Source organism: Centropristis striata, chromosome 20, assembly GCF_030273125.1.
Source record: "Centropristis striata isolate RG_2023a ecotype Rhode Island chromosome 20, C.striata_1.0, whole genome shotgun sequence".
Classification (NCBI taxonomy): Eukaryota; Metazoa; Chordata; class Actinopteri; order Perciformes; family Serranidae; genus Centropristis; species Centropristis striata.
In genome coordinates, this window is record NC_081536.1 from 7,615,170 (window position 1) to 7,641,390 (window position 26,221).

General features: G+C 37.2%; 1 protein-coding gene across 1 annotated transcript; it reads right to left on the reverse strand.

Moving 5' to 3' along the window:
• Nucleotides 1-13,424: 13,424 nt before the first annotated feature.
• LOC131958652 (spastin-like) lies at nucleotides 13,425-20,665 on the reverse strand. The gene is made up of 16 exons (XM_059323789.1): nucleotides 20,385-20,665; nucleotides 20,228-20,311; nucleotides 20,061-20,144; nucleotides 19,791-19,957; nucleotides 19,555-19,691; nucleotides 19,350-19,443; nucleotides 17,203-17,277; nucleotides 17,004-17,075; nucleotides 16,822-16,897; nucleotides 16,643-16,734; nucleotides 16,456-16,535; nucleotides 16,332-16,374; nucleotides 16,130-16,209; nucleotides 15,971-16,041; nucleotides 15,823-15,863; nucleotides 13,425-14,242 (listed from the first exon to the last, which is right to left on the reverse strand). The coding sequence occupies exons 1-16, from the start codon at nucleotides 20,500-20,502 to the stop codon at nucleotides 14,117-14,119; spliced, it is 1,440 nt and encodes a 479-aa protein (XP_059179772.1). The 5' UTR covers nucleotides 20,503-20,665; the 3' UTR covers nucleotides 13,425-14,116.
• Nucleotides 20,666-26,221: the final 5,556 nt, after the last annotated feature.

Here is a 26,221-nt window from a genome sequence, read left to right on the forward strand (position 1 = left end):
TAAATACAGATGGAACACAAAAAATATACTTTAATTGAATAATCCATTGAAATGTGCCTTGCACATCAAGGGGTTGTGGATAAAAAAAAAGTCCACTTTAGATGATGTGGAACACTGTGATTGGCTTATAAATATCAAATCAAATAAGTTTGCACATTTGGGTGCAGTCAGAAGACAGTAATCATAGATCTAGACATCCTAAAAAGGATCTGAAGCAGTTAGAGGCACATCCAGCTGGCGTACAGGTGAAGATGGCACAGGTCCAGTAACAAAACCCCATAAACCACATCTGCATGCCCACAGCATGTTCACACCTTCTTCTCAAAGGGTTTTGAATCTCTTAGGAGTAATACCGGTTCCCAGAAATGGTCCCATTTGTTGATATTTCACAACTTTTCATGTAACTGTATAAGTTTTATGATGCATTAAACACAACACATGCATGATGTTGCACATGAAAAGTCTGCATTGCTTAGACTTATTAAATCTAATTGAATTATATGGATATTAGACTTTATATGTGAGGTAGGACTTGGATGATGTGCAATGACCCCACCATATAGATTCAAGGTACGGCTCTCAGATTTTTTTTTAAAATGCCCTTCATAAGTCAAAAAGTTTGTGAAATCCATCAGTGAAGCGCTCAGTTCATGCAGTGACTTTAAGGTACAAAGACTGGACTGTTTTTCCTCTTCCCCCTGCACCAAAACAGTTCTCTGCCCTGAGGAGGCAAACCTGCAGCAGCAGAGGTTACGGCTTAAAATGCTTTTATTATTATATTTAAACAAGTGCATAATGTTAGAGAGCTTTTGTTTTGTTCTAATGTTGAACTTCAGCGCAGGAAAATAACACTTTGTATAATTGTTTTTATCTGCATCTATTATATTCAGGAGAAAGGGGCTGCACTATTTTCTGACATGCTTTTTGCATAATACCCCATAATAAACCCTGAAGGAAAAGAATAGATGAATGGTTCAGTATGCATTTAAAAGCAAGCACTGAACACAGGCTCTGTGTCGAGCCCAGTGAGCGATGTGGATTGGTTTTGTGGCTCAAGATCTTTGGCTCTGAACCACAAGCAAACATTTATTTGGGCACCGTGTCCAGTTTGCAATTTCTCCTCCAGAGTCTGTTTATTTAAGCAGGTAACTTATGTAAGTAGGTCTCATTGAGGGCTGAATTCACGCCATTCCCGAAGGGGTCTGCACATCAGTTTTGACACGAGGGGATATTTTGCCAAAATGTGGATGCGGAAATATAAATCTGCAAATAAAACTCTTCATCCTGTTGGGAAATGGACACAATCGGACACAGTAAACATGGATCTTTTCCAAAGGAGAACTGAAGCACTCATGCCTTCAGAGATTTTCAAGGATCTTTAATTGACCCCCTTTCTGCCTGAACTGTTTGATGTCTGTCTGACTGTGGCTTCTTAGCATCCTTGGCACAGTGGAGAGAGTATGGATTCAGTTTATCTGCTCTTCTGGCCTTCTGAGGACTGAAAGGATTAGAGAGCTATCACCTCTGAGGAGCTACAGCTGCAGGAGCCTTACAAACTGACAACCTATCACAGTCCAGATCTCTGTGGAGCCCACCTGTCCCCCCAACCCTTATGTGTTGTAACACATGGCCGCCTCTGTCAATAGCTTAATGGAGTAAACAATCTTGAAACTGTCAGTCAGGATCACAGTCACATCAAACAAGCATTTCAAATCTCCTTAAAAAAGCGTGACCCCGTTAACAACATGGATGTTCTCAGCTGTCCTGGCATCCCATCAGGGTCGCTGAGTCGACCCCGGTGTGACAGGAGGTTAGTGGGCCGCACTATTATCCTCTCCCTCAGCAAAAACTTGTTATCCTTAAAGATGACACTCTGAAGACCCTTGACACATGCCTGTTTGAGCCTAATTAGGAAAGAACAAAACAATTTTTAAAGTGACCTGGTGACCGTTTGGTGAATGTGGCCCCTCCAAGACCCCATAAAGCCCCTGGTTATCAATTACTGAATCTTAGATGTTAGGTCTAAATGTTTAGGGGATGTAGAACTGTAAAGGATCTCAGATTTGTTGATTGGAAGCCCAAGAATAAACACAACCGGAGAAAAAAGACTGGTCTCAATGCAGGCTTTATTTAGGTCACAGGTAAAGTCATGCAGCAATGGTCTCAGACTGACATTGCAGGATCCGAATCAGAATGAGCCCAGATCTCTGACTTTCATGTTTTTATGTTACCTGATGGCTACTATAGGTTGTGCTACATGCTTGGAAAGGGAAGGGTGAGCGAAGTTGGTTGCAATCTGCTACTTCACTGCTTGATGCAAGTAAATTCTACACACTGCTCTAAACTAAAAAAACTACTTTTTTTAGAAACTACTAAAACACAACTTTTAATTTTTAGAATTAATTTTACATACAGATTAAATAAATACATATGATGTAAATTGGTGAATTTAAGAAGTACTGGCAGACAAATTTTTAAAAAATCTTCTGACTTTGCCAGGCTAGCTGATTCCCCTTGTTTCCAGTCTTTATGCTAAGCTGTAATTCACAGCAAGAAAGTCAATGAAGTTAATATTCATCACACTATTCTTTTAACCCTCCTGTTATGTTGCAGGTCAAATTGAACTAGTTCAAAGTTTAAAAATCTAAGTCTTTAAAAAGGTCTTTCCAATGAACATAAAAATGTTTTAACAGGCATTTTTTTTTAATGAATAACGAGTGATTATCCTCATTGACCCATGATCTGTGAGAGGTAAAGAACACCATTGCACTAAATATTGATTGAAATGGTTAGTAATGGACTTAATGATGAAATATAAACAATGTTTATTGGGATTTTTAGTTTCTGACACTTTTGGATAATTAAACATGACCCCGGGTCAATTTGACCCGGGGTCATGTTTAATGATCCATGTTTAATGATCCATGATCCATGTTTACTGGGCAATGCAGTTCATAAGAAACGAACATAACAAGAGGGTTAAAGTGTTCAGTCCACCTGACTTACATGTTTAGAAGCAAATGCAAAATGAGAGCATGTAAACCATGGGACCATTGTGATGCATCATGGAAAACCCAATACATTTTGATTTCTGTTTATTGATCACAGAAAGCTCCACTGATCCCTGTGGAGAAAATAGGTCATTGCAGGGACAGCAGTAGTCACTAGCAGCATACAGAGCAATGACAACAATACAAAAATACAAAAAATAATCACAACCAAACGTCATATTGAACCTAATTTAAGTTCAAAATGACCTTTAATACAAAGTTTGTTCAAAGGATCTAAATGTACATGAGAAATGTGTGTACAGGTGAGGTAAACTGGGGACAGGTAATGTGAAAGTGTGTATGATGTACAAAGATGGATAGATGCACAAAGTAAATGGTCTATGGAGGGGAACAAATTCTTTTCAGCTACTTTCTCTTGTTCATTTCCATATGTGAAGGTTTAACCTCCCAGAGCCTGGTCTCACTTAAAAGGAAGCGCTTCCATGACCACCTGGACAGCATACCAGACGGTTTGTAGTGACTCACTTAAGCGTTCAACGCCCAGCTGTAGAACACCTGGCAAGATCTGGACTATCACTTAAAATACCAGCCACACGGTATTGTATGTTAACAGTATCTGTCTCAGATGAGCCAGCAGATCAAATACTCCTCTGATCTCACTTGTCTCAATTAAAAATCTGTCTAACCATTCCTCATTACAATCTTTTTTGAAATCTAGTTTAAATTTACCCGTCTCATTAATCAAAAAAGTAACACCACATCAAAAATGTGAGCTGCCATAAATCTGAGCGATGAAAGGAGAGAAGGAAGGATGCAATAAATTCACTCATCCTTTGAGAATCCCAGTGGCATATGTCCCATAAATAATGCCTTGTGGCATTACATCAGCTCCGTTATTAATCTGATCACAGTTAGTAACTAAATCCTTTTCTCCAAGCATGACTAAAGAGTGGCAGATCTTAGATTTTAGGTGCAAACAGATGCCAAGGAACTACAATAACTTATTATTCTGGCCACTTTGGGGCAGAGGAAACACGTTGTGAACACAACACTGACATATCATCACCTTTAAATTGCTTTTTCACAAATCTCACAGCCATGGAGCAACATTATCAATCACTTGTAATCTTTAGTGTTTAAGCCACCTCTAAGCCCAATATTCTCTCAATTTTTTTTATTTTTAGTCTCTACCAGTCTCTTTAGCTGCTATAAGCTCCACTTTGTTCACTAACTTGTAGCTGTGTCTGTTTGCAATTTGATGCTGAGCAGGTAGCATACAGTCGTTTTTTGCGAGTTTTAAAAAAGACAAAAAAACGTTTTGTCTGAAATCAGCTGCCTCAGTTAAGAACTACGATATGTGAGCGGTAAGAGTGAAGTGAAACAGCAGAGTTGTAGGCTGGATAGGTAAAACATTTCAATTCAAAGTATCAAAGACCACATTTACTTTGCATTATTGGGGATTTCTGATTTGAAGTAAGAGGCGTCCAGATTACTGAAATAGGTTTTAAAATTAGTAATCCTGTTTACATCAAATGTAATTTATAGATAGTTTCATCAGATCATTTGTACTTCAAGTGACAAGTAATCATTCTGAACATTGGTTGTCTTACAGTTTAAGGACAGTTAGACACAAAATAGAATGTAGACTCTACTGTAATTCTTTGGCTTGGCAACTATCATGTTTTTTCCCAAATGATTTTCAGACTTTAGGCATTCTGTTATCAAATGGATTAAAAAAAACAATACTGCATATAGCTGCTGTTAATGGGAAAAAGTCTGCATGCCCCGGACTTCCCTGCTCAGAGGGAAGCTGCAGATTCAGGCGATAATTCTCTGTGGATTCATCAATACGAGCAACTCTTCACATTGTCAAATAGTTGTTCAATGTTCTGAATATAGTCACAGAGAACAAGTGAACTTTTTAAATGCTTCATACTTATGCTTTATGCTTAATCAATGGTCTTTCAAGATTTAAAATAAATATACATTTTATACATTTTATTTATATATACAAAAACACAGATGCAACCTTTCCTGTGATTTAGCTCATATACATTTATTTCTCTGTGGTAACAAGCTCTCCGGCTGCCAGGCCTGGGTGACTATGCAATATGATGCCAGTTCTCAGTAGTACCACTGGGCACATTGCAGAGGTTAATTCACACTTTACTGTAATTATACAGTGATTTACACAGGATGCTGCAATGGTGCACATTAAACTTTATAACCCTTGGTGCTGCACTACCCTATGATATATCAAAATCCCCAAACTAAAGCATCTAATAATCACTGCAGTCATTCACTAGCTCAGGTTTTCTTCCTTTTCCACGTGAGGTAGACAAAATGGCATTAGTTTAAAAACAGTTTCCAGATGCAGCCTTTCCTGTGATTTAGCGCCTATACATTTATCCTCAGTGACATACTGTATATGTAAAGTTCAGCTTGCTTCCTGACTCACTCTGTGTTTACTGTTCCCCAAACTTAAACCCAGAATCACTGTGAAAGATAAATTTTCAAAACAACAACTCAAAGTGACCCCCATTCCCTGTTCCATCCCCCCGCAGACACCTCATGGTCTGATGCTCTGGATTAGAAGGACCTTTGTTTTCCAGGTCATGTGACAGAGGTCAAGGTCTGCTCCTCCTAAACAACAAGTCCAGTTTCAAGGGTGAGACTTCGTGTCATGGCAGCCATTCCTGCGAATACAAACTACAGGGTGAATTCCAAAAAACACAAATAAATTGCTTGAAAATGGGGAAAATTCTTCACCACACCCCACAGAGCCACAAAGTGACACAGTGTACCGCAAAGTAAAGATTTAAGAAATACCATAAAGTGTGTGCTGTGAGACGCTGTGAGATGCTGTAGGACACAGAGAGATGAAAGAGCTCCAGGCCTGTTCCTGGGCGTGTGGCCAAGATAGTCTGCTTTGAAACATCCTGATGAAACTAAACCGCTCAGTGTGCTCATTTCACCGGGACGCCTTTGATAGATTTTGATGTTCTGCACAAATGGATATTAATGTGTGATCAAATTCTTAAGAATGCAGTATGTTGAAGTGATCACATTAAAACTGGCTTCTATGATGAGGAAATAAACAATGTAAAAACATATTTTTTGATCTTTATTGATAACTATTAAATTAACTTCTTTTCTATGTTTTATTGAGACGGCTGTAGGAGGCTTACAGTATGCATGCCAACATGTTCAGATCTGCAAACATGTGACTCCGCAAACTGCTTCAGTCCTTTTCGGTTCTATTGCTAATGCCAACGCAGGAATGTGTGTTTTGCTTAACTCTCTCAATACCTGCCAAAGCAAATCATATCCAAAAGGCCTACATTTAATTGCTTTAATCTTTGCACATACCTATCCCACTACATACAAAAAAGTGCTTGGATAAGAGCAGCTGTGTGTGCTTTGTGATCCAGATTTTAAAGACTTAGAAAGCCATTAGGAGGATGCTTAAGGTATTATTTTATCAAGAAGAAGAGCTGATTTGCTGATAGACACACTATCTCTGAGCCAACTCAGTCAGTTTGCTTTGATCAGGTTCAGTTTTTAACTATGCTAGCAGCGTAGCTTTGGGGATGACCGCATGGGTTGGTTGATCTACAACTTTGCTCCTGAAATGTCTCAGTAACTATTTAATGGATGAACACGACATTTTGGACAAACATTCATGGTCTCCAGAGGATGAGTTTTACTGACTTTGGTTCATCTAGCGCCATCATGGGGTTGACATTTTTGCTTATGAATTGGATGAATCATAAGCAGCTTAGCAGTCACTAAGCAGCTATCAGTGACTGTTCCCACATCACCCCACATTGGCAGAGAGGGTAGACGGAGCTGAGGAAACAGACTTGCTCTTCAACTCTTCATAGTTACTTTGTAAAAAAACAAAAAAGACCAATGTCAACAGACGTTAGCTGTATTTCAATTAAAGTCTAAACAAATTTCGAAGCAAAATTTTGAAATCTTGCTTAAAAGTAAACGCAAATTAGGGACGTTTCCATCAGCTGGTTTAGAGCGAATAAAGAAAGTTGCATAAATGTACTTTCGCCAGAAGATGGCAGCGTAATTGCAGTAGGCTAATCCGTCAATAATGGAGATCACCCAAGAGAGAATAAACAACAACGAAAAGATTTTACTAATGGGATAACTTTGGCCAACCATGGTGGAAAATGGAGAGAAGACACCAACAGCAGAAACAGCTTCTTCCTCTTTTTGGTTTTCTGGCAAAGCAGAAACAGCTGATCAGTCCTGCGAGTTAAATATTTGATATGTCAGAAGATATTCGTAAAAATCGTTTCCAGTTTAACGCATTAACTATTTTCTGAAAAAGACACCTCAAGAGTGCATAAAAACTTTTATGCGCATTTTCGAAAGTTTTAACAAATTTTGGTGTTGCCATCAAACTTTTCTCATGCACATAGAACTTTGTTGATGGAAACACAACTCATAAAACTTTCAAAAGCACACGAGATCTTCAACATTGTGACTTTAGGACGTGACCGTGCCAAGGTACAGCCTCATGGAGCTGCTAGGCTGTAGGCTCTTATTCTTGTTTTGTCTAGTTTATGGCTGTTAATCGCCCTCTTTGCCACTCATCCATGACTCCCTATATAGTGGACACTCACAGTTTAGCCTATAGTGAGCAGTAATTTGAGATTTCGGATGATTCTCATCATTTTGCATCATCACTGACAGTTATAAAGTAATGCTATGGTCTTTTTTGTATCTATTAAAACAAACGTAAAATTCTTAGCAGAAAGTAGCGTACATACTTAATTAAAATGGCGAACACTACATGTAGTGCATGATGTAGTAAATACAAAGTCAAATTGGACACAGATTATAACTGAACAATGTCACAATATCAGCTCAGGTACTTTGAGTCTCCGGTTATACACTGTAATAAATCATTATGTAGTCATTTCATTTTACTTAATATATTTGATAAAATGTATTAAATATAAATGCGTCCTTGATTTTGAGGCAGTTATTTAAGTAACTTTAATATAAAAATGTTTGAGATGGAATCTACTTATTTTGATCACATTAAACATAATCTCTATGTGTATGTAATTCTAAATCAAGAGAATTTTGAATGACTCCAACCCAATAGAATTAGTCTGTTTTTAAATGACAGGCACTTCCTGTTAAGTTGTTATTAACTGAACTTGTAACGTAGATAGATTTAATTAATAATAATGGGTGCAATCTGTTGCCTCAATTTTATTGAGTAGCTATTGTTTATCTTTTTTTTACAGTGTACCCTTCAAGTGGTTTAAGAGGACGTAGCTGTAAAAAGGTGATAATTAAGGACTGTCCAGTGTGAGTTCATTCAAAGGGCAGATAGAGTTCACCATCACTGTCAACTGAAATACTTGCCAGGCCACAATAGCATATTATTACATCACCTATAACATGATTTATAATAGATCTTTAACTTTTTTTTTTTTTAAATCCTGGCATCTAAGGGCAGGGTTTATAACAACCAAATAGTACGAGATAGGCTGTGTGTATAATTGGTGCACAGTGAACCTGACCCGGTCAGAGGTGGAGCTGCACCACCACTCATGTCCTCACATGAATGACCTGAGGGAAAGGCAACAATGAGATACAAAGGGGAGGACAAGGGGAGTGGGAAAAGCGGAATGACAGACAGACAGAGCATTATTCTTGTGAAAATGCTCAGTCCTCCCCGCACTTTCACTTTTCATCAAGTGTTTTGGCTGCACACGAGCTGAAGGAATGCACCGCGGGGCAGGCTGCAGCTCACCTTGACAGTGCACCATTCCCCTCAGCATCGTCTCTCCCCGCCCCTCCCACTGTCAAACCCACGTCTCAACATGTCCCCCTCGGTCCACAGCTAACATGTATCCTGAGCATCATCTGGGGAGGAAGACATCACTATTCTCTTCTATTCAATATAATACTTTGTCTCGAGGGCCATCTAGATGTGAGACTGAAAACAGACATTTTAACAGTTTGTTTTGTGCTGAAAGCTGCACTGACTGATATCAATTCTCATACTCCCGCTTCTATGAAGTCAGAGACAAAGTTTGGCTCCTAATCACCTCACAGAGGTTACGAAGATTAATGGCTTTGCAGGTCATGTGCGGGCATGACAGAGTGTTCGCTCCCCTCTGTCCACCTCAGTCTTTACAGCTTTGTGGCTGCAGGCTGCAGTGGGAGAGAAAATACATAAGCTTAGCTGGGTTCACTCCAAGGCATGCAGACACTAAAAAAATCACTCAAAGAGGTTTTTTTTCTTTTCTAAAAACCCCCAGTGGCCTAAACTAATCTCCTCCCTGTCCTGATCTAGAGTACATACACGCTACAACGCTTTTTCAAATGTTTACCTTCTACACCCTGTAAAAAGGTGCGGGCGTCTCAAATTAGATAGTGAGGTTGTAAGAGTAGCTATTACTGACCTTACCACAGACCTATCACTCTGCCAGAGTGAAAATTTAACAACATACAGTCAGCTGGTTACTGTAAACGCTTTCCACGAATTCAAATCGGGCAGAAAAAACAAACATCTCCTCGGGGTTCCTCTCGGTTTAGCTTTGTTACATTGTGTCTGGAACTGAGAGCGGATGGCATAACTTTAACAATTGTTACTTATGTAAGCCTACGGAAGCTTACATAAGTCATAAGAAGCAATCATATCACATCAAGAACCTGGTTAAGGCTCGCAAAAAAGGTTGAAAAGGAGAAACCTTTATATTTTCTGTACAGACTTAAGAGTGATGGATCTTATCATCTTATCACTTATCATAACTGAATAATTGTTTATTAACAATCGGATAAAATTTAGCTAAAATTTAAAGGTTTCATGCACTGTGTGATGTTTTTTCATTGACTTACCTGCCACTTTGTCACTTTAAAAATGTTTAAAGGAATATTTCAACATTTTGGGGAATAAATATTACTTTATTGTCCGTTTGATTAACATAAAATGGAAATGTATCTTCAGCACTGGCATACAATGCAGCACACATAATACACAACAGTACACCACAACACAACCACACATGACAACTACAACAACCTGTGCAACACAACACAACATCCTAATAAATCTTAAAGTGTAAACTTCACAAATCAGTGGTACTTGTACCCCAGGGCCCTGGGGGAGTTGCCAGGGAAATGTGGAAACATAGTAGCTCAAATAATTTGAAAAATAAAAAATAACTATATGATTTGATTTAAACAAGTGAGTGGAGAAACGTTAGATAAAATGTTGAAATATTTAAAAGTAACACATATGGTTGAAGTAGTTTGCTAAAAGCACTGACTTAATAGTTAAAATAATTAGCTTAAAGTAACACTAATGGGGAAACTATTAAAATAGATAGGTAAAAGGGCTGCCAACCACTGATCTAGATAGCCCAGTTTTCCTTATTGCTCTGAGCTAAGTCTGAACTGTTATATATAAGCCCATGTTCACATGTAAATACATTTATACACCAACACCCCATTTTTTCCACTCTCACACACTCACTGATACACACACCATAAATAAACAGTGAGCAAGAAAAATAAATTTGCTCATAAAAGACAGATATTGCCATTGGATACAAGATTAGACTTGGCTTGCAGCCTCCCCTGAGAGAGAAAGATAACACTCCCATGGTAAATGAAGTTATGAATTGGGTGCAGGCCAGTAGAACAGTAGCAGCCAGTGCTGCAGAGTGGGCACACTCAGCCCTGAAGGCTTTCCACTGTGTAAGCCCTGAACCACATCTTCAAACTAAGGGTGATAGAAGGGCCAAATCCCAAATTTTGAAGGAAATCCCTTTCCACCAACTCAACAATTTACAATCACTCTTTTCTTAAAAAATAGTCAAGCTCACAGCCACTTTCCAACATGGTGCTGCACACAGTCACTGCACTGTCTTTTAGCATCTAACGTACCACTGTAAGGCAGGAAAACTGACAATTTATGTCAGCTTAATAATAAATACCTCCACAAACTCAAAGAATAATCCCGGCAGCCTTGAAGCGAGACACGTGCATTCACGTTAACAAAACCCTCCCATCCACATACTGTTTTCATAATGGGCCACTTGAAGAAACACTCACACTGTTTGCTCAGTCAGTCAGAGGTCCTCACTGTTTTGACTATTATTCTACTCTCTACAGGGTGGGCTGTTTCACTGGAGGTATCAAATGATCACCTATTCTGTTTTCCCTTGAGTGGATGTCGTGGTCAAAGCATCAATGAGCCACTGTAGAGGTGCAGGCCTCTGACACGCAACCAAAAAGGGAAGCTGCCAATCATCTGCGAGGCTCAAACCACCTCAATAATGCTCTGTCTTCTGACAGCTAAGCAATTTAAAGACTGTCGTGTACATATGATAATTGCTCTACTGTAATTACAGGTTATTTTAAAAAGTAATTACTTGTAAGAATGTTGATATGAGGTGAGTAGATCACCTGCAGGCATTTATTTATACTCCAGTGTTAGGAGTTGTGAGGATAAAATGACTAAATGTTCTTGCAACTGGTCTTTCATAAAGACCATTTGTTTGCTGTGCAGGATGCTCTCAGTGAAGAGTAAACAGAGGAAAAAGGTGATGACTAAACCCTCACCCCGAACACTCTTCATTCCTGTCTGGCATCATGAAAGAAGCTCTTCAGTCATGACAAGTTAAAAAACACACTCCATCTAACATCTCTCCCCCGAGGAAAAGAGTCTTCCTAGGTGTGGCTGCAGCTCTGGGGGCTGGGAATGTTTTGTGTGTGTTTTTTAATATTTTTTCTCATGGTGCTGTCGAGCGGCGTGGAAATAAAACTCAGAGGACAAGCTTTATTAATTGCATAAAATGTTTGCATTTGCAGAGTCTGTAAACATCTGCAGGAACAGATGATGCAGCTGCTGAGCCACATAAACCACAGGCAACACCACCAGCTGACCATAGGAAGGGCCTTTGGGAGAGAGGTGGGATTGAAGTTAAGCTTTTCATTGGAAGAGTTTGGAGTGCACGGAAATAAAGCTCTATGACTGACCACAAGCATTTTTCTACTAAGCCGTGCCATGCCCCGACAGCTGGTGACCAGTCCGAGCAGAGTCTGCAGCCTTGTTATTAGACAGTGGCTTGTTATGGGGTCTTGACCAAGGAGCGGCATAATGTAGCTTCACTTATCAACACTTTTTCTCCCCAACGTGTAAGTACATGAACATGCAGAGACTTCTACAAGTGTAACAATCTGACATACCCAAAGCTGAAAACCTAATCCGATCTATCACTCAAGCTGACAGCCAACACAACAGAACATGGAGTTTATTTTCATTAATATCAATTTAATGCATTCCACACATCTGTGGTTTTAGGCAAATTATCTGCTGATTCTAGTTACACTTTGAGCCTCGGGAAGGAGTTGGGCAACAGGTAAAAACTGAGCAGTAGCACCATCTATCTACAGATGAGAGGATGTGTTGAAAAAAATAATAAGGGGAGACGCTACAGGTCAATAAGGTCAAAATGATAACTTTTTGATATCACCAAAAAATGTTTCCAGTAATAAATTGATCAACCCTCCTGTTATGTTCTTTTCTCAGGAACAGCAATAATGTTAATGGGTCAACTTGACCTGGGGCATGTTTAATTATCCAAAAGTGTCAGAAACTAAAGAAATCCCAAGAAATATTGTTTATATTTCATGATTAACTCCATAACTAACCATTTCAATCAACCATTTAGTGAAATGGTGTTCTTAACCTCTCAAAGATCATGGTTCAATTAGGATAATTCACTCGTTTTTCATACAAAATGCATGTTACAACTTTTTTTAATGTACATTGGAAACACCTGCAGATAAAATACATTAGTTTTGCATGACATTGAGTTTTTGAAAATTTGATTTTACATTTTGATTTTTTTTCTTTTATGGAGTGAGTTGATAAATGAACACAAGTCACCTCTTCTGTTCAGGGTCAGATTGACCATTGAACAGTATCTGTAATATAAACATGCAAATATGTGAAATTAACCATTTTCATTGTTTTTGTTTATTACACTTAAGCCAAGCAGAAGAAGTTTCATCCCCAAAAAAATACTCTTAAACATTTTTTATTTTTTTTTAGATTTTTAAACTTTGAAATGGGTCAATTTGACCTGCAACATAATAGGAGGGTTAAGATTTGTACAAGTTTTCTGAAACTCTATGTTTAAGTATCAAAGCATGCATTATCTTTTTACAGATGTGTTGATTTGCAGACGGAAAAATCTAAACATTGGATCAGTAAATGAAAAAAAAATGTTTTGCCTATAAAATCTCACCTTCAGCTATTTATTTTCCTTTCATTCAAAATGATTTTTAATGAAAAAACAATAGTTAAGTATCATTCTGCCTATGATGGAGCATTGGAAAAAGAAACAAAAATTCTGCAGAAACTTTAATGGAAGTATTTATTGATGTATGAGCAAAGTAGGAAGCCATTACAGTTCTGCTCAATTTAACACTTTTCAACTTTCAATTCTTGTTCCACAACTCTCCCAACACAACAACTCATTAGGTCTCCTAATTTCAAATACAATAACAACATTTGTCTACATTCTATAAGTGCAAATGGAAAAAAATAACACTCGTAAAACAAATGAACGCAGATTTGTGAATATTCTCCCAATTGTTATCACTCTTTCAGAGAGCACTTAGTGATCACTACCATCAACATGTCAATATATCACGTAACTAATGAATGTGTCAAATAATCTAAATCAGTGATGTTATGTCAGGATTTATAGAAACTTGCTGCCCTCTTGAGGCAAGAGAAAATCACTTGTAATTTTGCAGGACATTCTTGAGAATAAATAATTAACATTTCTAGTAGCAAGACAGTGTAATAATTCAATAAAGAAACCCATAAAAATCTTATTGGAAAAAGCCTTCCCATAAAATAGGAAATGTTTCCAAAAGTCAGAATCTTTATTATTCATTATAACTTTAACAACCTAGCAAAGAGTTTATTCCAGGTTTTTAAGTTTCCATAGGCAATATTAATGACATCTTTTACCCGTAGAGTAAAACAAAGGAATCCATTATTGTGATTTTCAGGTTTTTGTTTTTACAAGAGGAAAAAACAATCAAGCTCAAAAAGCTGTTGTGTCCCCGAAGTCTTTGTTCCATTTGGTATACATATCAAGAGTCCCTGGGCTAACACTGGGCTTAATGCGCTTCAGGGATTCCTGGAAGTCTTTCATCTTGATGTTACGCATCTGTGGATTCAGACAAACAAGTATAAATACACAGATAAATAGTGTTCCATATAATGATACTTAACCCTTAATAGGGCACTCACTGAAATACTTGCAAATTCCAAATGTCAATCCTAGAGAATATTGGAGGATATTTAATACTGCCAGAATGTGTAAAAAAAAAAACATATGAAGATTAAAGTGGCAAATCTAGGGGAAATTTTTTTTCTGATTTATGAGATTTAAAGTGGTGAATCCGGGAGAAAAAAAGTTGCTATTTTCCCACTTTTTAATTGTGAAACTGCGACTTTTTTCGCGCAAATTTGCCACTTTAAATCTCTTAAATCTGCAACTTTTTTTCTTGTAGATTTGCCACTTTAATCTAGTAAATTTGCAACTTTTTTCTCGAAATATTACCTGAAGTTACCAAATATAGTTCTTTGCCCGATAAAGTGTTAAAGGTATACTATGCAGGACCCCTCTTTATATATATATATATATATATATATATATATATATATATATATATATATATATATATATATATATATATATATATACACACACACTACCGGTCAAAAGTTTTAGAACACCCCAATTTTTCCAGTTTTTTATTGAAATTCAAGCAGTTCAAGTCAAATGAACAGCTTGAAAGGGTACAAAGGTAAGTGGTGAACTGCCAGAGGTAAATAAAAAAAGATAAGGTTAACCAAAACTGAAAAATAATGTACATTTCAGAATTATACAAGTAGGCCTTTTTCAGGGGACAAGAAATGGGTTAACAACTTAACTCTATGGAGTCTTGGGCTATTTTGTCCATTTTTTAATTCTTTTCATGTCTTTGTAAGTCATTTTGTGTCTTTTTTTGGTCATTTTTTGTCTTTTTTTGTCATTTTGTGTCTTTTTTTAGTCCTTTAGTCCAACATAAAATGTGATTTTGAATCTTTTTTTTACTTTCAAAACACTATCATGCTCAATAAGGAATTTTAAATGTTGCAAATGTGCATTAATTTCAGAGTACACTGAGACATTAAACTGCATAATTTTCAATTAAATTCTGGAAAAGTTGGTGTGTTCTAAAACTTTTGACCAGTAGTGTACATATATATATATATATATATATATACACATATACATACACACACACATTTCTGGGCAACTGCCTTTGGCCACCGGATGTTTAGCTTCCAACCACAAAAGAGTAACGACCAGGTTACATATCCATCTCTGTTACAACTTTAATGCCATGAAACCCAAAATTAAACGCTAAGACAATGACAAACAAACGTGAACTGATGTTCAATTTCTCTGTTTCACTGCTTTGTTGTCACCATCACTGCTCCCTCTCTTCATTCACTTTCTAGCTCGCTCGACCACCGTCCTCAACTTTAAATGGTGTGTTTACAAACAGCAAATGACGAGCCCTGCACAGTATGCCTTGACATATACAGTCATGGAAAAAATTATTAGGCCACCATTGTTTTCTTCAATTTCTTGTTCATTTTAATGCCTGGTACAACTAAAGGTACATTTGTTTGGACAAATATAATGATAACAATATATATAGTTATATAGTATTGTGAATAATTTAACAGCATTACCTCACTTTTGGCCATACTTCTGACTTTTTCTGGTCCCATCTCTGTGTAAGACAGGATTTTTACATGAAAAAAAAGCAGAGTTAGCATGTCATTGAAGCTGAAATATACATGAACAGAACTATACAATAATTTGAATAAGATGTCTTACCTCGAATGGGCCCGAGTGCAGCATCTTTGGCTAATGACGTGAGGTCACTTCCTGAATATCCTCTTGTGTCTCTATCAAGTTATATTTATCAGGAATTAATGCACATACACACAGAAATAATGCTGTAAAGGCGAAATGGCATGTAAATATGAAACTCACTTTGAAAGTTGGGACAGCTCATTTGTGCTCAGTGGGTTCCCGTGCTTTCCTAGAAGGTTTTTCAGCAGCGTGTATCTTGTCTGGAGGAACAAAAGTTGCTTAAGTCCTGAACTTATTCAAAAACTTTCCAATTCTGCACCATTCACATTTAAAAATCAACAGTGATCATAGTTATTAACTGTGATAATGTTTCCAAAAATACCTTCTCATCTGGCAACGCCACGTAAACCCTTTTCGCAAAACGCCTGTAAGATTTAAATGATAAAAAATTGTAGTGAGCTGGTTACAAGAAATATTTGTGCAGCATATGGAGAAGCATCGTGTACCTCAGCACTGCTTCATCGAGCTCCTGAGGCCTGTTGGTCGCTCCCATTACAAGCACCCGGTCATCCCCTTCTGACTGCACCTGAAACCAAAAAGGCCCGTTGTGTAAATAACACCAGTGCTCTGAAATAACCATGACTTAAGCACTCTGGAGGCGGTTCATGATCAAATATCAGAGACTGCCATTACCCCGTCAAACTCAATGAGGAACTCGGTTTTTAATCGTCGAGAGGCATCGTGTTCTCCCTCTCTCCTTTCACAGAGCAAGCTGTCAACTTCATCTGAATGCAAAATACAAACAAAATTATGTTTATGTATGGGCAAAAATTTGGTGTTAATCTTTAGTCAATAAATAGAAAAATACAAACCAATGAAGATAACAGAGGGCTGCAGTTCTCTGGCAACTGCAAACAGTGCTCGTACAAGCTTCTCGCCCTCTCCCACCTGAGACGGTGACAACAGGAAAGGTTAAAAATAATATATATCTACACTAAATTTAGAGTGTGGAGACCCACTGCAGACAAAGAGAGCATTTAAAGTATTTTCTTACATATTTAGAGGTCAAACTGGCAGCACTGATGTTGAAGAATGTGGCATTTGACTCTGCTGCGACTGCTTTGGCCTTGTGAGAGGAAACAAAGGCTGTGATTCAAACTGAGGGAAGACTATCAACAGCTATATGCAAATTATAAAGCACAGTTTAATTTGAATGAATGTGTTTGATGGGTTGGAAAGAACTCTTAACTTACCAGCATGGTTTTCCCGTTGCCAGGGGGGCCAAATAGAAGCAAACCACGTGCTGGAGCTCTCAGACCAGTAAAGAGCTAAAAGACAAAATGTGAAAAAGAATGAAATGTAAATCTGAAGAAGTAGAAATATAACAAGCATTAGGGAAGTCAGGATTTTGATTGTAAACTGAAAATCATTGGAAGTAAGTTTCTATTTCCATCATCGACGTAATCAAAAGCAGAGATCAATGATCCCACCACCCCCGCCTTTATCCAAATGAAAGCAGCAACACATCAAAGATGTCACAGTTGTTGTTTACCAGTGACCTTCAGCCGCACTTTTTCAGAACCTATGGCCACGCACGGAGTCAGAGATGACGGAAAAACAACAACAGAATAACAGAAACAGAAAATCTCTGTGATTCACTGAAGCCATTTATGTAGGGGAGACAGGTATAGGTTGGCACACTGTACTATTGTCGTAGAATTAATTTGAAGATGTATTAAAATATCTGACATATAGCAGTTTAAATATGCATCAAATATGTTTTGATAAACACACAGAAATTTGACCAACAGTCACAGTCTCTTTACAGGAAACTTCTGCTTGATTGAGATATGAACAGCTCGGATTTGGGAAATCCCATGTGTGCTCTTATATCAAGTGTTCTTCATAACAGGAAATTACAGGACGTTGACCCTTAGTAACACAGAAACAACGACACACCAACCTGCAAAGTAAAAAGAGTTCATGCACGACACGGCAGTTAATTGACAGATTAATCAATATAGAAGACAATTGTTGTTTCAGACTTATTTTTAGAGTCAGTCAGTGGTTAAAAGGTTTAAGCACCATGGTGCTCATTAGCATCTTAAATATGAATGGGTTTGATTAGGAGAGATTTAAGACTGAGTAGAACTTAGTTTGATTGACCAGGCAAAGGGTAGTTCACGCACTCTGTGCCCCACAGGAGCATAAATAGCAGCAACAGGTAACAGCTAAGTACATTATGTCTCATTAAACCTCTCCATTGAGAGACATCAAACATGCTGAAACCCTCGCTTGGCTATTTTGAGTGCTCTGAGTGCCATTTTAGTGCGCTACTCCTATCTACAGGAGCGACGAGGGATCAACATACTGCAGATTAAGAAAACACATTCAAATAGATACAACACAAGCAAATGAACAAACATCTTGCTATAATATTATAATAATAAGTAAAAGGCTCACGCTAGGTAACAGCAGATATCAGGAATATCAACTAAATCATGCCTTTATGATGTAAAATAAGCCAAAAAGAGTCAGGGTCATTCTCCAACATCACTAATGGAGCACAGACTTCATTAACTACATAACCCAGGAACAGAAACGACCATGGACTTAAAGAGAACTGGATACCTCGTTGGAGGTGGGCCCTGTTCATTCATTCTCTGATTAACATAATGTAAGCGTTGTATCATCTGATTTTAATGTCTGCTAAATAAATCCCGCACAAGGCTGTGATTCGAATCTATCTGTTCGTCAAGTGTTTTCTTTAAAGATTTTCTACAACACTATCTGCTGTATTTCTCTGGCATAATTTATGTTATATAATTAATGTAATTAATATTTTAACTAGCAGGAAATGAAAAGTTAAAGTCTCAGCTATAAATTAAAATGACAGTTATTGGTTTGTGGCTCTTCTATTTGTTTTCCGTTTATAGTTTGTTCAACTGACTAGTGATGTTATGTTATGACATTTTAAATAAACAATTCAAATCTGAACATACAGTCATAGAAAAACTGATTAGACCACCCTTGTTTTCTCCAATTTCTTGTTCATTTTAATGTCCGGTAAAACGAAAGATACATTTGGAAAAAAAATTGCTCCTAAGAGTTTAATTTAAGAGCTGATACCTAGCTATTTTCCATGGTTTTCTTGATAATAACCAAAATCATTTTCATTTCAAAACAATGGTCTAATGTTTTTTTCCATGACTGTAGGTCATTAGTGTGGTGCATGAAATCACATGTGACACCATGTAGCCCATCCCTTTTAAGGCATACAATCAATGATGTGTTCTTTACAAATCAAGAATTGATTAATATAGTCTGACAATGGCATAGCTGGGATTGGAGAATTGTAAAATGCCTAGTAAGCAGAGGCAAACTGTTTGTAAGTGATCACCTCTGGTCTTATGGCAGGGAGGATGACAATCTCTTGGAGTGCTTGCTTCGCCAGATCCTGTCCTGCAATGTCTTCGAAAGATACAGACGCTCCACTGCAAAGAACACAGAAATTTGATCTAATGGCGGCAAAGTTTTTTTTTTCTAATTTGCATTCCACTGACAGAAAACATTACAGGTGTTGTAATAACATTGCTTTTAAATACCTGTCAATAATTTCATTCAGAATCAAGTTGGCCAGTTTGCTGTCCACATTCTTGAAGTTTTTCATATCCCTCTTTATGGGCTGTCTCACAGCTGCAGGTTTTCCATTTTGAGCTTTCCCAGCCCGAGGTAGGAACCCCTGAGCAGGAACAAGATTATCCACATCACATTACACACTCTTGAAATCTCATACAGCTGGATAACCAAATGTTGTAAAAAAAACAAAAAAAACAATCACCTTTGGATCAGTGGATCTGGAGGGGGGTCTGACGGCAGTGGAGGGTCTGGTGTTAGTGGACACACCTCGCCCTGCAGGCTGGCTTTTAGGCACAGGCTTTGGTTGTGGAAGAACATTATTTGAGGTTTTCTGTGGATCACTCCTCCTTCTAGATGCTAATGTTGCCTCTGTGAAACAAAAATACTATTTATCTCCAGCATCCCTGTTTAGCTCAGATAACATTATATGAGTCTAACCGTTAGAATGTCAGACAAAAAAGATGCCACTCACCTAACAGAGTGAGCCTGTCTTTTGCCATAGTGAGATTGGTGACCATTTTATCTTGAAGTCTCTTTGCTCTGTCATATTGCTCTCCTGCTCACAAAACATAGAGTGTAAGGCTAAAGCACGTCAACGCTGCACACCGTGTACATCCTGATGTTTGTTTACATCTTTACCTTTTCCAGTTAACTCTACTGTAATACCCTTTTCAAGCACCGAAATCCCCTTCTTGTACCACTGCACAGCCTCCTCTTTCTCTCCTGTAATTACAGAGGAGAAGGTTTTATAACAAGTTGTCACCACATCAGCTAATAACTCATAAACACAACAAACCTGTGTCATCTTCGTCGATCTTTAACGCCTTCGATACATACTCAAACGCCTGTTTGTGGTAGTTTTTGATAACTTCACTGCTGTCTTTGCTTGTACCTGAAACTGCTTTAGCTGACATCACTCAGACAGTATAAATGCATTAATTAAAGTCGCATTAATAACACCGTCAAACTGCAGTATTTGGTTTAAAAACAATATTTTACCAAATGTGTAACAATAACTAGCGCTTCATTTCTACAAAAACATTTACAACGTTAGCTTCCGCTTCCGTGCAAGGAGTTTAGAAGGAGGAGATGTCATGTCGTCATAAAACGCCATATAATTGTGGTACGACACATGCGCAGTTTAACAGGGGCTGCGATGTCGGAGGGCTACAGCAGACGGCGCCAGAAATAAAGGGATGTTTTCTGCGCAGGTGATAATGGGATGATCTCGGATGTTCAAGGTGTTCTATGATTGTGCGGCACCTTTTTAGCCTTTCGGAAGATGCAGGCCATATTTTACGGCGTATGTGTTGTTCCCATGGTTGTTTGTACCCCGATCATACTGCATAAATAATGATATGACGTAATTTCTTCACCTTCTATTACACTCCTTGTTTTTTGTGTGTCCCAGCCCTTCCGTTCTATTTACAAGCACAAATGTATAACCTCCGTATTTTCAAAGTAAAAGCGAAATTTAGCAAATTATAGAACTGGAAACCAAACTGAAAACCTAATTTTCAAATTTTGTGCACAACATTTTAATGCAAAAACATGCGATTTAATAAAATGAATTTACACGCACACCAGACAGTTGCTTTTTCAATTTCGTTTCACTGACTGTGGGTAATAAAATACACACATAGACTTGAAGACTTAATTGAAATACAACATGGCTAATACAATTGTACAAAAAAAGTGATCCACACCTCTGCTGTCCTGAGATTAATCATAATGAATTATCCCAAGGACTAGTTGAAAGGACATTGACAAAAGTCTAAATATCATTCTATCAATAATCAACAACATCTCTCAATCACTGACATATACTTGTTTGCGCATTAAAAAGAATGAGGGCTGTCCTTGGCTGAAGAACTTTTCAGTCAACTAACCCTCGATTGGTTGATTTTATCCACAGCAACACTTTAAATCTTGCTAAACCAGGGATGTGCTCAGAAGTGTCGAGGAAATGAGTAATTCAGCAAGAAAAATAGCATAAAAATGGTCAAACAGCAAAAAAAGTATTCGTCAAACAACTGTGTTACTTGACAAATCGCCTATGGAAGCAGCCCCATAAAGAACTACCAACTCCTGACATGTTTTTGCTGTTTGTTTCTTTTTCAGAAAAGACTTGTATTAGACAGATATTGGTGGGATGTTGAAGCGCCGGTTCCAAGGAATGTTTTGAGGTAGTGTACTGAGTGTAAGCAGTGACATAAACTGACCTTTTTTCATGCAAAATGTCTAGCTTCAAGTCCTATTTCCAGGTACATAGGCCCACATGGCTTCCGTACATTGTTTGCTAGAATTGTTTATCTTCCATATCCCCCCAAATGATTGAGGGTTTTTTTTAAATTAAGAGTCAGAACACATTAGAGCAATTCAATAACTTGTTGAGGCTTTACACTGTGGTGTAGTGGTTGGAACTTTCGCCTCACTCCCAAGGGCCAGCCGTGGATAGCTGTAGAACATATTAGCTAATTGAGTATTGCACAATCGATTTGAAAGTATGCACACTGAGTGCTTTCTAGTTTCACATCAATTGGTCTGTGTGTGTGTGTGTGTGTGTGTGTGTGTGTGTAAGAAGTATTCAGATCCCTTAATTAAGTAAAATTACTAATACCACAATGTGAAATGCCTCCATTACAAGTAAAAGTCCTGAATTCAAAACTTACTTAATACAAAGTATCAGCATTAAAATGTACTTAAAGTATCAAAAGTACTCATTATGCAGATTGTTTTATATATTCCAAATATATTATTACTATTATTATTATTGGTGCATTTATGTAAGCAGCATTTTGAAGAAAAGTAACTAAAGCTGTCTGCTAAATGAAGTGGAGTAAAAAGTACAACATTTTCCTTGAAAACAAAGATTTTCTAATGTGCCTACACAGAAGGCCCAGCTGACAACCTGCCTGTCTGTGTTGTTGTAGTGTTTGCGGACTCAGTTAAACTTGATAGCCTTATAAACATCATCAAAAGGGTAAACTAGGAAGTGATATTATTATGGGCAACCTGTAACGGAGTACATTGAATTACTCGGGTTTAATTTTAATATTGCAAATGTACTATTCATCTATCATTTATGCTTAGTTTTTGAGCTGTAATTTTCAGGTGAACACCTGCATTTAAAAAAAACTGAGGAGGAGCCATCCAAATGGATTTTGCTGTCATAAAACTGTCATAACACTACTTTGCACTTTTTTAATATACTATAAGGCTATCAAGTTTTATTGTCTGCACTACAATTACACAGCGTACAGGCAGGTTGTTATGTTAGAAATGTACTTATATTAAAGCCCAACAGTGGATGTGTATTGTACAGACCAGTCAAGTTGCAGCTTACATCCATATCTGGCCAGACTAATGTATTATATGTAGTGAAGACTTTGCAAGAATTTGATGAAAGGTATTAAGTATATATTTTTAAGACAGACATTTTAAGTCATTACAACAAGGAATGGTGTTCTTGTAAAAGTGCAAGCTGGGAAAATATTAAAACATTTTTAAAAAGTGCTAAAATGAATGCTGAAATAAATACATCAATGTACGGAAACAAAAAAATCTAAATGTTTTAGGATATGCATTTATTTATGCCATGTTTAATGGTCAACTGTACTTATTTATTTATTTTCGCATTTTTAATATATTTTCAGTTTTTATTTTTACATTCTTTGTTGTGCATACATTTATTTATTCCTGTATTAGATAGATAGATAGATAGATAGATAGATAGATAGATAGATAGATAGATAGATAGATAGATAGATAGATAGATAGATAGATAGATAGATTCAGTTTATTGCCATAAAGGAACAAAGAAACCAGAAATATTCACATTGAAGAAGCTGAAATCAGAGAATTTGGACTTATTGTCTTTAAAACCAACTCAAACCAATTATTCGATTATCAAAATAGTTGATGATTAATTTAATATTTGATTATTGTTTGATTAATCGAATAATTGTTGCAGCTCTAATAGATAGATAGATAGATAGATAGATAGATAGATAGACAGATAGATAGATAGATAGATAGATAGATAGATAGATAGATAGATAGATAGATGCCAAACAGCACAGAGACGAACCTCAAAACTTCTGGAACAAAGTCATTTGGAGTGATGAGACCAAAATTGATACGTTAACGTAAACGTTACATTTCGAGAAGGTCTATAATAAAAGATACACCATTCCTACAGTGAAACACGGATGTGAATCACTGATGTTTTGAGGATGTGTGAGCTACAAAGGCACAGGAAACTTGGTCAAAATTGATGGTAGGATGATTGCAGCATATCATCAGAAAATACTGGAGGAAAATTTACACTCCTTAGCCCGGAAGCTGCGCATGGGACGTACTTGGACGTTCCAAAATGACAACAATCCAAAACATAAGGCCAAGTCATTGGCTGCAGCAGAATAAAGTGAAGGTGTATCATTGAGCAACTCTGGAGAGATCTCAAATGTACAGTTCATGCAAGACAGCCCAAGAATTTACAGGAACTGGAGGCTTTTTGCCAAGAAGAATGGGCAGCTTTACCATCTAAAAAAAATTATATATATATATATATATATATATATAAAATGATATATAAAATAAAATAAAGAACCTCATCCACAACTACCACAAACTGTCATTGATGTTAAAGGGGACTATACACGGTATTAAGAACTGGGGTATGTAAACTTTTGATCAGGGTCATTTGGATAGTTTCTGTTGTCATTATGATTTTAAAAGAATAAACACAGTTGTTTGATAATAAATGGCTTCACCCAACCACTAACCATGAGTGAAAAAAAAGTTTTTTGTGTTATCATTCATATTCTCTGAAAAAGGGAGAGAAACTATACATTCTGCCAGGGTATGTAAACTTATGAGCACAACTGTATTTTGTCTATGGTTCGCACACTGTGCCCGCTCACCTGACGGGCAGTGCAACTTCATAATCAAACAATAATCTTAGTAACAGCTCTAAAAGCTACGCCTCCTGATTTTTTTCACTGGTTGTCCAAGTAACCAATGAAAAGCTTTGACGTTGGGGTGATAGCAGTCCTCGACACGCCCCTTTTACCTGGCTCCACAGACAAACCAATAATCCTCTGATTCAGACTGTGACAGCTGTTCTTTCTGTCATAGCTCTTCTGTCTGTACGATATCGGCACATTACAGAGATTTTGTATTTTGTGCCTTTCCATATTTGCATAATAATAACGCCGGACTGTCTGACAAACTGACGTTAGCTGCTCTATTCGGCTAACTTGTTAACCGGTGTTGTGACCTAACTGGTTTCCACACTAACTGGTTACCGTGACTCGTGTGTGCAGCTGTGTTTTGCCTCAGTTAGCAGATTCGTCACATATTTAATAAACACTTAACTGGCGGTTTCCAGGTCGCATCTCCTATCTACTGTGGATAATATTGTTGCATAAGTGAACACTAAATCACAGCCACCGCCATACATAAAAAAGCATGAAAATATAATGTTTGCAACATTGGTTAGAGCTTGATTCAAATTTACTAAGACACAATTTAATTGTTCATGAACCATCACCTCTACAGTCATGGAAAAAATGATTAGCCACCCTTGTTTTCTTCCATTTCTTGTTCATTTTAGTGCCTGGTACAACCAAAGGTACATTTGTTTGGACAAATATAATGATAACAACAGAAATCGCTCATAAAAGTTAAACTGAAGAGCTGATATCTAGACATTCTCCATGTTTTTATTGACTATAACCAAAATCATTATCAAGAAAACCATGGAAAATGTCTAGATATCAGCTCTTAAATGTACCTTTGGTTGTGCGTGGCATTACAATGAACAAGAAAGCAAGGAGTGGTCTAATAATGATAATAATAATGATAATAATAATTTCCATGACTGTATATATCGTCACACTGTTAAAATAATCGCCATTCATTTTTTGTGAAAATGTTTTTTTTTTGCCTAGATCATCTCCTCATGACGCCGGCCACCTATGGTAAAATCGCCTACATCCTCAGTTGATCAGATCATGTGATTTTACCCCTTTAAGATAATGGCCTGTGTCAAATGTGTGACTTAAGTGGATTTATTATGCCTAAGTCAAAATAAAATGTGACTTAGGCAATTTTTTGAACATGCCTTTGTGACTTAAGCAAGATATGGATACTTTATTTTGAAGGTGTCTACATAAGAGTGACATGAGCGTGTCATAAACATGACATGGGATGTGTCATGTACATTAATGACACTTTGAAGTAACATTAATGCTCATGATACTTGTCATGTCATGTTTCTGACAGGCTTGTGTGACTCTTATGTAGACACCTTCAAAACAAAGTGTTACCATATCTTGCTTAAGTCACAAAGGCATGTTCAAAAATTGCCTAAGTCATTTATTTCTCTTAAGTTACATAATTTACACACAGTGTTATTACTATGCTAATAGCCATCCTTTGTTACATCCTTTTTGAGTGAAATGATCAATAAATGTCATATGTTACACTTTTGGTGATTTTTTTTGTGTTTCCTGCAAAACTTGAAAAATGACTTTTAACAGGGTGGCGATATTTTTTATTAAATATGTGACGAATCTGCTAAATGAGGCAGAAAACAGCTGCACACACCAGAACGAGCACCAGTTAGTT

Excerpts from the sequence above, each read along its gene's own strand:
- LOC131958652 (XM_059323789.1), bottom strand. The coding sequence starts at position 20,502 with ATGTCAGCTAAAGCAGTTTCAGGTACAAGCAAAGACAGCAGTGAAGTT. Across the intron at positions 19,958-20,060 it reads AGACAGGCTCACTCTGTTAG|AGGCAACATTAGCATCTAGA; the intron begins GTGAGTGGCATC and ends TTTGTTTCACAG. Across the intron at positions 14,243-15,822 it reads GAAGTATGGCCAAAAGTGAG|ATGCGTAACATCAAGATGAA; the intron begins GTAATGCTGTTA and ends CTGAATCCACAG.